Raw genomic sequence first — 15,651 nt, 5'->3', positions numbered from 1 at the left:
CTCATCCCCTCTGCCCTTTACCACGAAGTTGAAGGACCATTAGAAATGCAAGAATGATGTCTGCTCCTGCCCCTTTCTTGTGAGAGAAAACAGTGAGCCATTTCATAGCTCTGTGACTCTCCCTAATCATTCTTCTGTGGAGTAATTGGCAATGGTGTTGCTACAGTGGTCACCACGCATCCAACACCTACACCGCTAAAAATGGGAACAGCTCATCTCTTGCTCCTCCAACTGCTCTGTGGACTCACAGACACACCTACAGTTGCTCTATGCTGATAGATTTATGAGGATTATTTTGCAAGCTGAGAAGCTAGAGACTTGGTTGGGTTGAGGGTTTTTTCTTTTATTAAAATATGAGGGTTTGGAAAATTAACTAGCAGCTGGATAGATGCACTCATGGGGAAAAGATGCTTAACATTAGCCTAAATCAAGGGACAATCAAGGGACAAGCATAGACACAAATATTTCCACATATTAAAGATAAATGGGTTTATAACTTTGTAACTTTTTTTTTCTGTGATTATTTTATCCAGAAGACAACCTGTTTACTTGAATTTTAGTTGGGAGTTTTTAAACAGGTTAGATCTCAAAAACTAATAGCTCCTCACAATATTAGAAATACAAGTATTTTGTACAGGTTATGTTTTCAGATTGCAGACATTTAATTCAATGTAACTCAGAAGCTTCATACCCTTCACTGAAAGCAAGCCATAAAAAGCCATTGTACCAAATGCCAAGATTCAGATTCACCAGAACAGTGAACAGTGTCAGCTGCTGCCCCCAGTGCCAGCTTTGTTACTCTATGAGCTATCAAACCAGCATTTTCCAAGTTTTCCAGTGCAATGGAAATCCTCATAGCTCAACTGACCACTGTGGCCTATTCTCTGCCCTTCCTTTGCCCAGTGATGGTGTTACTGCAAGGTGTCAATGTACAACATGAGAGCTGCAGACTGTGATGCACTCTGAGGAAAGAGAAGGTTAAAAATCTGTGTGCACAGATTCCCAAGCTGGCAGTCAAACTTCCATTCTTCAAACATTCAAATTTGCCCTTAAAGCTATGTGTGACCAAGCCATCACACTGACTAATAGTGCATTCAGCACATTGCGCTGAGCAAAATGGGCTCCTCATTTTTTTGGGAAGATTTTAAAGCTGAAATGCCAGCATGGATAATCAGTTTGAGCAGTTTTAGCTCTGAATAGTAATAGCATAAACACTGAATTTCTCTGCTCTTGTGGGTTGAAATCAGGCTCTCAGTCTCATTTTATAATCAGTTTTCCTATGGCATTGAAGTACACCAGACAATGTGAGACACAAATGAGAAGGAATCTTTTTTAAAGGCAGCTGGTAGTATTTTAGTCAGAAAGTCTAAGACTCCCTGTTGTAAAAGATTTCAGTGACATTTTTGAGATATTCTAACATTCCTGCTGTTTACAATATAATTTGAAAATCTGGCAGAGTAAAAGCCAAATTTGAGAGCTTTGAGTTAGAGGCATATCTATCAAGAGATTCCACTCAGATTTTATTGAGTAATGAACAATAGAGAATTGCCAGGCAAATGCTGTCAGCCTGCCAAAACAATAATTGAGCATGAAAATTTTATAGCTGTGTCGCTTCCAAAATAGCAGCAACCAATTCTGCTCTGGGAACTTTTGTGGCTGCTGTGATAAGAGGGTGAGAAGGAGAAGCCAAGCCACGTTGTACTTTTTGTGTTCATGTAAATACAGTGACTAAGAACATGAAGAACAAGTATATAACATACCTAGTTTCCTAAACCAAACTCTTAAAATTTGAGCTGTCCATATTGCTTGGGTTGCTCCCTCTCCCTTGGCTTGCCTTTAAAGCAGGACAACAGGTACCCCACAAGGTTTTCCAGCTGGCCTGCATAGCTACAAGCTTGTATTTATTTGTAAACACTGCTCAGTGCTATAAAGGATGCAAGAGTTGGAGATTTCCTGCTTCTGAAGAACTTCTGTGTTAAGAGTTAAGAATTACAGCACTGGGGTTGGGATTCAGAGCCCTAAGGACTTATGCCTGTGGCCATCTTAAATCTCCTCAGATAGCCCAGACTTCTCCATGTTGTCTGGACCAAGGTACCTGCAGCAGCTGAAGGCCAGGCTTGATACTCCAGAGGGTCTAAAATAGCGCCAGAAACATCTGTTTGGGCACCTGAATATCTCTTCTGGCTTTTTAAAGAATTATTTCAAAATGTTAAACTACATGTGATGCTCTGGAGAAGAAATAAAATTAACATCACTGAAACACTTGCTGTAGTATATGTATTGCAGTCTTTCCCTGAACAATGCATAAATTTCCAGATACACTTTCAAATGCATCCTAGATTATTTGGGGTTTATATAGCCTCCTCTCTTGTGTTTATTTAATGGTGTTTTTCCCTGCCTTTTCTCTAGTCCAGACTTTGTGTTTTGCTAACATTGCAAACCAGGCATTCTTTTCCCATATTTTTAAGCAATGGCATAAAAGTGTAGTGCTCCTCTCGCTTCAGCTGGGACATTGGTGACAGCCTTTGTAGCCAGAAACTTCTGGGTTTTTTTTTTTTAATTTTCAAAAGACTTGCTGAGAAGTTGGCTGTCAGTTGTCTGATGATTTTAAACTGATGAGAAAAACTTTCTGCCACCACTGGCACATCAATAAGGGCGAAAGAAGCTAAAACAGATTGACTTTGATTTGAGCTGTTAGTACCAGTCAAACTCACAAATATGATCATTAGTTCTCTAATTTCACTGGCAAATCTTTCTACAGCCCTGGCGGAGGCCCAGAAAACATACCAATGTTTTGTAGAGGGGTGAATTTAAAACCTAGGGTTGAACTCCCTGGCGCCCAGTAAAAGTAGTTTTGGTTTTGGTGGAGCAAGTGTGGAAATGTAGCTACAGACTTTTCCCTTCAGCACAGGCCAGCTGACAAAGAGGTGCAGGGACTCCAATATTAGCCAATATTCACCACTCAGAGGAAGCTGTCCCCAAAGATAGAAAGCTGGGCTGGAGTCCTTTGAAAATGTGTCTGCCTCTGTATATTTGGAATTGATTTCGATAGACACATTTAAACATTTTGTGCTCGAAAGAAGCACTGAACATTATTCAGCCCCAGGGCCCCAAGAAAATGCCACTTTGGATTGAGAAATTCTGTGTTTGGGCAAAAGAGGAGTTTTGCAATAATAGATGTAATCCCAGAAGAAGATTTGTGGGCAGAAGGCTGCAGATACAGCAACACAGCCACAAACCCTGGAATTTATTTCATCATTGCTATCATGAATGCAGAGTGTGCTTGTGCATACATTATACCCAAATTAATACCATGAGCACAGGACTTTTCTGATGCAGCATAACGGATTTATTGGCTTGAGTTAGAGAGGAATATTCAATCTACATATGAGCAGGTGATATTTGAGAGGGATTTTTTTTTTTTTTTTTTAAGGAAAATCCACATTTGGTGGGTCAATTCTTTGTTAGTGGTGGCAATTTGAAAGGTATTCTAATATTAGAATGTACAGAGGAATATGTTAATGCCATAATCTTCTTATGTTATGTGAAAGAGTATATTATTGATCTGATACTTTTTTCATGTGTCCTTGTAACTTCCCACATGCATTTCAAATGTTAAGTTCTGGAAATTGGAGGCCTCTCCCTATGACCCAAAATCAACAGAGACGGGTCTTGCTGTAAAGATACAGGAGATGCAGGCAGCCAACAGAGGAGTGCTGTGGACACGTGGCTTTCTCACTCTGCCTCCCTTTATTTTGAAATGCAGTCCTAGATATGGAAAATTTTCAAAATGAAACATATTTAACTTGGAGACTCTGCTTTTAGAAGTTGGATGGTTTAATGGATCAGGATCTTTCAGTATAAATAAAACCAAATCAATTATCATTACCACAGTAGGTTCTCTATTGAAAGAGCATGTTTACTTGTCCTCTGGCTGTCCTTGCAGATGGACACACACACACACATACACATACACATACGCAGATTGTCATTTCAACTCACTGTCATCACAGGATAGCTTTGGATTTAAGGAGCAGAAACCATACAGAAACTCTTGTAACATCAGTATGAACTGATGGTAAAAAAAAGCTAAAAATATTTATTTTAAAATGTTAGATTTGTTATATGTTGGGTGTGTTAACCTGTGTATAAGATCCACAGACAGGAGAAAAGAAACTATTGGCTTTGGAAAAACTTTTAAGTAGCAGCTAGAAGTTCTTAATGTCAACTTTTTTAAGGATGTGCCAACTGCCAGGAGTGAGGAACTACAGTTGGTTTTTTGTTTGGTCTTTCACCAGTGCTCTGAAATCCCCCTTTTAGACCAATTACGTTACAGTCCTGCATAAGGCAAGTCATATCCTTCTCTTGTCATTTCCCCAGCTATCACAGGTGTTTGGTTATAGTTGTTTCCTGTGCTAAGTATGGAAATGTCCATGAATTAAAAGCAATCTATCAAACCTGACTGTCAAGTAAAGTGAAACTAAGGGTCCCTTTTCATGCAATGGCCATACAGCTGGAATAGATGACCAGTAACCTTTCTGAAGTTGTTATATGCAGTAAGATAAGAGAAAATGTTTTGAACTTGCAAAAAATCATGCCCTTTAGTCAGAGGCTGCTAATCTTTTGAATTTTCTTTGCCCTGTAGACGACTGAACACACTGAACAAGTGCGCCTCAATGAAACTCGATGTGAACCTCCAAAGAAAAAAGGTAAGGGAACTTCATCAAATATACCGGCTTTTGTGATAAGACCACCCCAATTTAGCCTTTGATTCAGTAATGCTCTTAAAAGTGAGTTAAGTTTATTTTACTTTGAACATGCATATCAGCATTATCTGGATGCATGATAAAGTGAATTGTTGAACCTTTAAATGATAAATAGAGTAGAAACTGTAAGTAAATACTACGTGTGTTAGAAAGGCTCACATAGTACTTTATCTCTACATGTGTGCAATTAAAGTTAGTGGGTGAAAAGACAGTAAAGGTTCATTAGACTGGCTTGTTGTTTGTCAATGCCATATGAATACACAGTGGAAAATCCTGTTCAGAAAAAGATGGAAGCTCCTCAGATGAAAATAACAGCTTTTCTTTGTTTCTTGTACTGACTCCTTCCAGTTAAGAATATGAAAATAAACTCTGTCATCCTCACAAGCTGCTGTGTAACACAGGAATTATCTGAGCATAAAGGCCTTCAGTGAGGGCTGCAGAAACAGACTGTTGATTTTGAGAGTTTTGTAACATGTCCAGCATTAACTGTTGAACGTTTGGTTTTCTGGTCACAAATTCCCCAAAGCCCTTGAGTGTTGTACCGTGGTAGTTGTCAGCTCTGAGAAATCTTGGTTTCTGTTTTTCCTTCCTAGAGTGTTTGTTTAGTGCTTTTTAAAAACTGCCTCCAGGAGCTGCATTTTTGATGTCTTTGCAAATTCAGTCTCATCATAGTCTATTCAGTGTTTGAGGGAACTTGAACAGAGGATGGTTTTAATGTCCAGATATCCTGCTATGGCACATGTCTACTTGTTCCTCTGTGTACTAGCCTCTTTAGCTTCTATTTTGTCCATTCTCTGGAGCTGCAGGGACTTCACTACATCAGGGGGTTTTCTTGCCTTGGGTTTTATGTTGTATTAAAAAGGGAGGATTTATGTTTGTTTTTCATTAATTTTTTGCTGCCACTCCTCCCTGTTCTGAATGAAGTCCTCAGCTGCTCTCCTTGCAGATGACCATTAATTTGTGGTGGAAGAGACATGTCCCTACTTGGTACTCTTTCATGGGGACAGAAGCTAGTTGAGTCCATACCTGCACAAGGCCACAGAGAAGCTGAGCACAGAAAAATGTAGACAAAGAGGACTCAGAGGAGATTTTAGTCCACAGATGCAGAACAACTGAAAGCAGAAGAGAATATGGGTGAGAGAAGAGGGAGAGCCTGCTGACAGGAGGAAATGTAAATGCAAGTGTAAAAGCCAGAAACTGAGTCTGAGATTGATCACCAAACTAAATAAATCTTTTGCTGTAGATACTGCCTTTCCTAATAGTCTCTATGGTGATCTGAATAATGAAATGCAAAATCAGCCTGCTTTGGAGCTTCAGCAGAGCAGGTATGCACAGGACTAGCTCAGTTGCTTGAGTGATTCACCAAAATATTGCCAGGCAAGGTTCCTGTGAAAGCCAGCACAGCATGAGCGTTCCCCACTGCCCACTGTCCCACCCAGACCATCCCCACTGAGGGCTGCTGTCTTCCCTTGGCTCCATCAGGATGCAAACAGAAATGCTCCTGTATGTGTTGCAAATCTGTCTGTAAGCGATTTGGACAGACAGAGATTACCCTTGGATTAACTGCCTTCTGCAGCTGTCGATTTATGAGAATTCCTGCCCCCAGCTGGAAAAATGTGGCAGAATTCCACTGCAAATAAATCCACTATTTGCCTTTTGTTAGCATCCCTCTGTATTTCAGGCAAGTACACCCTCAGTCAAAAAGCTGTATTATTTTAAATCAGCTGTGACAAATCTGTGAATCAAAACCTCTTTCTCTTTGGCAAATGTTACCAGTCACTCCTCAAGAAACTTGCCCCTTCTCATCTTTCCAAACATAATGGTATTAACTGGACTTTTGAATGTGCTCCAAAGCTGTGCACTTGATTTCACCCCAGGTCAGTAGGAATATACAGTCACTGCTCCAAAATGTCTGCTCTGCCTGTGTCAGATGAATCATTGCTTTCAGACCTTCTCTTGATCCCCTGTCCCCCTAACTGGTGACATGTGGGTGGGCTGAGTGCTCTCAACATTTTTTTTGGGGGGACAGTTTTTTTTGTCAGGACACTCAGATATCTGACAAGAACAGTGGGTCATTCAGAATGTTCATGGCTTCCAGAATTTCTACTGATTTCATCAAAAGAAAAGCACAGTATGTCATAGGACTCACACTGCAGCTGAATTTGTAGTGAGTCACCATGGCAGTATTTCAGCATCGAGATATTTCATTTCATATTTGCCCGATTTGCTCCTGATGAAACACAAGCATGTTTCTTTATCAATTAAAAAGAATCCAAAAATAAGCCTTTATTTAATTGAGCTGCAAATTTTGACACTGAAAAGCCTCTGCATTTTCTAAGTGATTCTTGGGCAAAATGTAATCTTGTCTTTGCTGTGGTTAGAGGCAAAACTTGTTTACTACCATTTCTGTTCATCTCTTCTTTGTCTAAAAAAAAATAAATCTCAAACACAAACAAACAAAACAAAAACCAAAAAAAACCACCACAAATTTTTGATTTAAAGTATATTTACCACTGAATTTATTTTTATTTCTGTCTTCTGCTCTGTGCTCCCTTCTTGATGTTTTTTGCAATGTCTCTACCACTTTGGCTACTTTAATCAATTCCAGCTTGTAGAAAATACAGGCTAAATCCTGTCAGCTCATACAGTAATGTCAGTGCAGCCACAGGGATTTGTGTCAGCCAAGAATCTTCTTTAAGGTCCCTTTGGCATATTGCAATGTAGAACAAATTTTAAAAATATGTTTATCCTATTGGCTGGTGCCACCAACGCTTCAGCAGTGGTATGCTTTGTAGATATAATTACCACTGCTAAATATTTAAAAGTACATACCCTTGTGGTTTTTAAAATATCCACTTTGTGGCTCCACTAAGACCACAATAAATGGATTTTTAAGTTTCTGAGGCTGTGCAGTCCTTTGGTCCATGTATGCATACAGCAAGTTGTGAAGTTAAAACAAAGGTAGAGCTGTCTGATGTGCCATTTTTTCCCTGCAGACAAAGTGGCCAAAGCAGTACTAGCCTTTTTTAGCCCCTTCCCTCATACTTCACTAGGTGCTCAATTTTTCCCTCAAACAAGCCACAGAGTGAGGATCTCCATTCATTCGTGTACACTCACAGGAGCACTGCACTCCTCAACGTTAACAAAAGAAAGAGGAATGCCTAAGCGCAAAATTTCACAGCTATATTTTATTTTATGGTTTGGACGTGATCTAAAACATCTGGCTGACTTGAAGTGATAAACTGGCAAAAGTTTATGGCATCAGTGAGACCTGGCACGCTGCTGATCCCAATCTCCAGCTTTTGAGGTTTCACATTTTTTAAGGTTTTGGGCACTCTTGTAAAATTTGGTTTACATTTTTCAATTAGACAGGCCAGCAAAGATCTAGTCGGAGATTGGAGATAACTTTACCATCGAAACTTCATATAAAAATACTTCTAATAATAGACTTTTAAAATGAGAATTTTTCCAGTCCCAAAATAGTCTTTCTGGTTTAGCACCTCATTTTAGTCTGACAGCCTGTCATATTTTACTGCCTTCATACTGCTTCCAAGAATGTGAAGAGCTGTTTGGATGTCATGTAGGTGAAGTTAGTTTGTTCTGCTTTAAAACAAATGAAAAGAATAATGCAGTCTAAGTCCGGTTCAAAGTCAGAGAAAGGGTACTCGTTAGCAACTGTGGGCTTCATGCTGAAGATGTATCTTTTTTGTTTGAGCAAACAGATGAGAAAAATGTCATAGGGTGAAGTTTTTTATATAATATTTTTTCAAGGCACACATTCTCTGCATTGCAGAGTAGCTCCTGGTGCTGCCTAAACATAAGCACAGCTCTGCATGTCTCAAGCTGAGGGGTGAGACCAGGAAGGGCTGTGGGGCTGCTGCTGCCTTGGGAGGAGTTGGAGGAAGCCAGACAGTGGGGCATCAAGTTTGGGGTGCCTCTGATGGTGACAGCACTGAAGGCAGTGATTGCCACTGTAGGAAAGCTCACCTCAGCTGCAGATGCTGCCCCATCCCAGCCTGGCTGCTCCCCCTGCCCACAGCCCCATGGCTGCCTTCTCTGCTTTCCTTTGCCTGCACTCAGACACACCCTAAACAATACTGCCAAATATTATTTTTTATTGTTCTTTTAAGCATCATGGTTATTTATCTGTAGTTATGTTCCTGAAACATAAATCTTTTTAGATCTATCTGGCCTGTGAAATTTATAGATGTTTATTTAGTTCTCACTGCAAAACTACGTGCAGCACCAGATATTTGCTGTCTTGGATTTTTAAATAGCTCACATTGCTATAGTACTCAGCTACTTCCCTGTCTTTATCATGTGTATCTTAACACCATCCCTACAAATCAGGATTCCTTTACTTTGGCCTTTCAAAACACTTTTTTTTCCTAAACAGTCACTGTGGAAATCAGCCCAATTCAGAGCACAGGCAGTCCATGGAAGCCAAGATGTGTCAGTGGGACTCCTAGCATGGAGCAGGCTTATATTCCTTTCTTGTTAAGGTGTTTGCAGTCTTTACAATTAAATGAAAGAGGGTGTTATGAAAGGACTGGTGACCAGTCTTCCATAAACTTGCTTCAGAGAGACTTTGTTGCCTGTTGCTCACCTGGAGCAGCCCAATCGCATTAATTCAAATATCGAGTTAAAGCACACAGTTTCACCATGTGCCACTTGCTTTTTTTCCAGAGTGAAGATTCAGATGAAGAAGACCTCTGTGCTATCAGTAATAAATGGACTTTCCAAAGAACCAGCAGACGATGGTCTCGGGTGGACGACATTGACGCTTTGCTTCACCACTCTGACAGACATGGCTCTTCTGGGGACATTAAAATGAAAAACACGACGAGCAGTGAGAGCGTCCTTACAGACCTGAGCGAGCCTGAGGTCTCATCGATCCACAGCGAGAGCAGCGGGGGCAGTGACAACAGGAGTCAGTCTGGCACCAGCAGCGCTGCCAGGGAGACCTGCGACTGCCCTGCCCATCATGATGTGGAAAGCACCCTGCTGCAGGACTCCACGGCGATAAACACCGCCCTGTCCCCCAAGGACGGCCTGAAGAATGAAAATCCAACACGAGCCAGAGCGAAAACCTTTCTAAAACGCATGGAGACACTAAAAGCAAAGGCTGTGCATGGAAAACTAAAAGGCTCAGGAAGAACAGGTCCTTTGGAGATCAGTGGACCAGTTCTTCAGTTTGAGCCGAAATCCTTGAAAGACATGCACTGTGTACAGATAGTCAATGGCGATCTCCAAAATCTGGGGCAAGATTCAGTCAAAAGAGGGCTTCCCTTTTCTGCCAAATCCAGCAGTGACAGCAGTCAGTCCGAAAACAGCAGCAGTGGGGTGAGCACGCCGTGCTTGAAGGAGCGCAAATGCCATGAAGCAAACAAGAGAGGTGGGATGTACCTGGAGGACCTGGATGTTCTGGCAGGAACAGCCTTACGGCAAGTGGTGGACCAAAACCGCAAAAATGAATTTCATTCCCAAGAGAACTTGGTTGTGCACATTCCCAAGGATCACAAGCCAGGGACCTTCCCAAAGGCACTTTCCATCGAAAGCCTCTCACCCACAGACAACAGTAACAGCGTGAATTGGAGGACAGGCAGCATCTCTTTGGGAAAGCAGAACTGCTCTACTCCAAAGGAATCCGGACTGATGGCTTGCTGTCCTAAAGAGAGCAGAATTAGTATTTATGACAATGTGCCAGGTTCCCACTTGTATGCTAGTACTGGGGACCTCCTGGACATAGAGAAAGATGTCCTTTTTCCTCAGTTAGATGACATTCTGCAGCATGTCAATGGACTGCAGGAGGTGGTAGATGGCTGGTCCAAGAAGGTGTTGCCAGGTCTGCCGGTTGGTGATGTGTCAGCCAGGGAATCCCCATCCCTGCCTTTCCAGTCACCCACGCAGATCACTCTCGATTTTGAAGGAAACTCTGTGTCTGATGGCCGGACCACGCCGAGCGACATGGACAGAGATGGAACATCCCTGAATGAATCCGAAGCCACTGGTGTTAGGGACAGGAGAGACTCTGGGGTGGGAGCATCACTCACAAGGCCAAGCAGGTAAGGAGCAAAATTTTGTACACAAATCCACTAACTGTGAAATGCACTATTATGAGGAAGAGGTTCTCAGCAGGGTACCATTACTTTAGTGCTCATCCTGTATGGAGATGGGAACTTCCCAGGGAAAAGGGGAATTTTGAGGGAGGAGACATCCTGCTGTAGAGATTCTTACATGGAATCAATGCAGAATTGGTTTAATAGAGCAAACTAAGGCATTTTTTTATTCCTTGATCCATTGATTACATAGTGGGACCCTGTACATGTTGTAGGATGTATTTTTAATTTGTCTACTTTTTGCACGTTTTTTTAATGCACTGATCTGCCTTAAAAATGTGTCCCTTTGTGCTCAAAGAGAACTTCCCTACTCTGCCTCAGCCCCTTAGATGGATGGGATGAAATGATGGTGAACGATTGACTTCTTTATAAAGTGGAATTTTGTTAATAGTTTACAGATCTGTTTTAAGTCAGAGTGATGAGCTCCTGTTGAGCCAAGTACCAATGGTCCTGGGCAAAAGATTTTGTGGGTCTAAACTGTTGTATGTAGGGTGGCTTTGTAAGTGCAAAAGCAGGGAGAACATACCTATTATGTTCTGATGCTGGCATTCCTGATAATACTGGTATTTTCTGATCTGCTGTCAGTCATCACACCCTCATAGAGGACTCTGCCGTGCTATGGCTTGCTACTGCCTGTGCTTGCTCACCACCACCACAAAAGTGAAAGTGAACTGGAAGAAACTATTGAGTAAATAAGCAGTGCCAAAATTTTTAGGATTTGAGCCAGAATTTATATTTAGTGAATCAAGAAAATAAAATCAGAGGATTTTTTTCTGATGAATCCAGTATATGGAGAAAGCACATTGGAGTAAAAAGATGTGTGTGGTTCAATAGCTAAGGAGACACAGGGTTGAATCCTTTTTCAAAAAAATCCTTCAGCATTTAATAGCAGAGATATTTGTAGAACCTCATCTCCAAATACCTCGGTGGTCAGGTCAGTCCCCTGGGAGGTGAGGGACTAGGCGTCAAATACCAGTTCTGAGTCAGGCAAAGATCATTTGTGTCTAAATCTCCCACATCCTGTTGCAAGTGTGTGGGCTAAAGACCATAGCAGGCAGCACTGCTTCCCCAAGTATATGGACAGGACCTACAGCCACTTGTGAATCTAATATTAAAAAGACAAAACTTGGGCATTTCAGAAATTAAAGAGATTGACTAAATTGTTGTCTTTATCTCCAAGGTACATTTTCTTTCAGTTGACACACCACAAGCCATCACTTACATATGTGTTTATGTGTGTTTATATGTTGCCCAGCCCTGTCTCACAGCACACCATCTTTTCTGCCCAACAAAAGCAGTTCTCTGATTTTTCTATCATTTCTTTTGCTAAAGGCAATTACGATGGCATAGTTTCCAAATCTCTCACCGCCTGAGCCACTCCATTGCATCGCTTCACATCAGCAACCAGTCAGCAGCCCAGCTGAATCTACTGCAGAAATTCTCTCTGCTTCGTCTCACTGCCATCATGGAAAAGTACTCCATGTCAAACAAACATGGCTGGACCTGGTGAGTACCACTGGTAATAGGAAGGAGACTCTTTAGAAGAAAATTGTTCCTCCTAATTATGTTTCTCTGTTAGTAAGTAAATTCAATTAGAAGGAACCATTGACTTCAAGTGTAGGATTTGAAACTGTCCCTCTTAATCCATTGTTGGCTAGTGGCTTATTGGCAGAGAAATAGATCCTGGAAATCTGATTTCATTCCTGTGCTCTAACAAAGAGACAACCCTGGCCTTTCAAACAATGCTACAGTTCCAGAAAAATAAACTGGAGTAGGAGAGAGTGACTAAAAAGTAGGAAAATTTTACAAGAAGTACTACCAAGAATTCGTTTGGTGATTCGAAAAGAAACAGCTGCTGCTTCATGTGTTTGTTACTGCTTTTTTTGTGCTTTAAAAGAAGGGTTAGAGTAGCTATGGGACTTTTCTCTAGAAATCAAAGATGCAGGTTTAGCCTAGGCCTGGACCTGTGTTAGAGGGAGCTTGCAGCTCTGGCAGATGTGACAGCTACCTGGTCACTCAGGGAGTGAAGGGCACGTGGATGTGGATGCTCACAGTGTGGCTCCTTCTGCAGCTGGCTACAGAAACCTGCATGTTTCATGGTACACAAACCCTGGTGGGCCCCACAGACTGAGGTACACCAGAAATGGAAATGAGCACATATAAAAGTTAGAAAGTATCTGAGAAATAATCGAAAGGATGACAGAATCTTTCCCTAATACACTGAAGCACCCAGTCCAGATACCGTATGACTTGATATTTATATCATGATTTTCATGCTAAAAGCACCTCCCCAAAATCCCACTAAATTAATCTATGAGCTATGTAAAACAAGTTTTCCTTTAGAAATGGAAAAATAGATACAATAAATACATGTGAGATTCACCTCACTGGCATCAGTCATCAGGAAAAATTAAAAAAGTAATCTGTTATAAATTTAATCTGAAAAAGTCAGGTTGGCTGTTTGTGGTGAGAGGAAAAATACAGGCAATCCCAAAGCAGCCCATAATATCCAAGGCTGAGGGTTTGGGTCGCCCTCCAGAGTGGATATAGAGGTAGTCCAGACTGCTGACTCTTTCTAATAAGAGAACTAAAATTCAGTAAGATTAATCCCCATTTCACTGCTCTCCTTTGGTGTACTCCTTGTGGCTAGCTGACATCTGCACTGAAATGAATCTCACCTTACCCAAATAATCTCACCCAACTTCAAATAAGCAGACTAGAATACAGCAAATTCTAGGTCCTGCTGTTTGTACAGGGTTTTTATCCCGAGAGATACTTCTTCAGTTGTTATAATCAGTCTCTAAGGATTTTTAAGAAAGGATCTGTAAATAGCTGTAGAGTTACACACTGTACTTCTTCAGTAGGTAATTTAAAATGAGTTTTTACTTCTTCCCACACTGATGACAAAACTCTTAGTCACACTCAGGTCATGTTCTGCCTTTTTATTTTAATTCCATGGTAGTCATGACTCCCAAAAAGGGAATCCAGTTGGTTCTTGTTTTCATCACAATTTTTTGAAGAAAGTAAGCTCACCGGCTTAAGTTACTCAACTAGAATAAATCATATAAAACAAGAGAGGAATCTGACACATAGGGATTTCCCACCATCATTTCTTACTGTAAGGTTTTGTCAATAGAAATACTAAATCATGTAGCTGGTAGTACAAAGATCATTTAGCATGTTAGAGGACTGAACCTCCATTTCCTTCAGGTACCCTCTCCACTCGGGTTTGCTCTGCCATTGCTGTGAGTCCCTAAAAGATGCTTTAAACCTTGTTGGCTGGATGACACCTGTGTAGTAAAAGGTTTTTGTTAGAACTGATTGTTATGCTATATCTTAGAGACCATCCACTTATAGACATTGAGAAATTAATCAATTATGCAAATTGCCAAGTGTCTGTGTATTGTGCATTAAACATTATTTCTCCATCTTTATTAGAAGGGCCCTGGTTACCAATTTCTGTCAGTAGTGTTACTCAGAAAGTGTGTAAATACTCTGTTTTTTTCATGCAGCCTGTTCACATTGATTTTCAGGTCTGTGCCAAAGTTCATGAAGAGGATGAAAGTCCCTGACTACAAGGACAAGAATGTCTTTGGTGTGCCCCTGATAGTTCATGTCCAGAGAACGGGGCAGCCTCTTCCCCAGAGCATTCAACAAGCCCTGCGCTACCTACGCAGCAACTGTCTAGACCAGGTAGGAACTTCACTTAATGGACTTGTTGGGTTCTTCTGAAAAGCCACTTTAAGCAAGCAGCAGTGAGAATTTTTGTGCTAAGTGCCAGGATTATTTGGAGATTATTATCTCTCATGTTGGGCCTCAATCTCCTCCGGTGATTTGATAGTTGGTGCCAATACTAAGTTTTCCATTTTGAGATTTGTATCCAGCAAATCTGTTGAATCTTTGTAGCTGCAACAGTCCTGCTGATTTGTATACCACAGTCTACTTCAAAGAATGTTTTGAGATCTTCATGTATATTGAATGAAACATGGGAAGTGATCAGGACTCCCCACTTATACATGTATCTGTACTGCTTGTGCTTGTCAGTTGCCATTGAGGGTTAACTGCATTCACCATTTCACAAGATATGGTACAAAAGGTTTTATTTACTTAGCAAAGACAGAAAAGTCCAAGAATAGAGAGCAAACTCAGCAAAATATTCCAAGTATTCTGTTGACAGAGTCAGATATATCCAGATAGTTAGGTCAGCAGGGGTTCAATGCCAAAGCCATTATGGTAAGTTGCCCTTTTATAGTGTTCTTAGCTACAACAAGCCAGCTGGGACACCCTCATGCTCAAAGTATTTCACATTTTTTTATTCCCCTTAGCTATAGAGGGACATACTAATCACATTTTTGCTGTTCTTCCCCTAAGGATGAGGATATGTATTTTTATGAGCATAGGACTGAGAGAAACCCCTGGCTGTTTATGTTCAGTCCTCTACTGTTATTGACCTCATGTCATATGACTTCTTTCATATCTGCCTTTAGATAGCTGTGAGTTTGAAAGGAGCAGCCAGCACTTTGCTCTGCAGACTTTGCTGCTTTCCTGGCCCTGAGCACATGAAAAGGGTGGAATTAGTCTGTTCTGAATCTTCACATTTTCTAATCACCGTTCTGGTTGCTCTTCAGGTTTTTTGTTGGGTGACAGTCATCTTCCCCAAAACTGAAATCTGAAAATTAAAGGCATTCCAGTGAATCACAACCATTTCCCTTGCAGCCAGTGGAAAAGACACAGGTCCTTGCTATCAGTTCTCTTTGTAAAGAGAT

At 41.0% G+C, this 15,651-nt stretch overlaps 1 protein-coding gene across 1 annotated transcript in view; it reads left to right on the top strand.

The window, feature by feature from the left end:
• Positions 1-15,651, top strand: part of LOC130259361 (stAR-related lipid transfer protein 13-like) — a 283,596-nt gene that overhangs the window by 250,972 nt on the left and 16,973 nt on the right. The window contains 4 exon segments of the mRNA XM_056503592.1: positions 4,646-4,709; positions 9,453-10,831; positions 12,218-12,391; positions 14,419-14,578. Of these exon segments, the coding sequence (XP_056359567.1) occupies positions 4,646-4,709; positions 9,453-10,831; positions 12,218-12,391; positions 14,419-14,578 (1,777 nt within the window).

Source organism: Oenanthe melanoleuca, chromosome 1 (assembly GCF_029582105.1).
Source record: "Oenanthe melanoleuca isolate GR-GAL-2019-014 chromosome 1, OMel1.0, whole genome shotgun sequence".
Taxonomy (NCBI): Eukaryota; Metazoa; Chordata; class Aves; order Passeriformes; family Muscicapidae; genus Oenanthe; species Oenanthe melanoleuca.
This window is presented reverse-complemented; position numbering and strand designations above follow the sequence as displayed.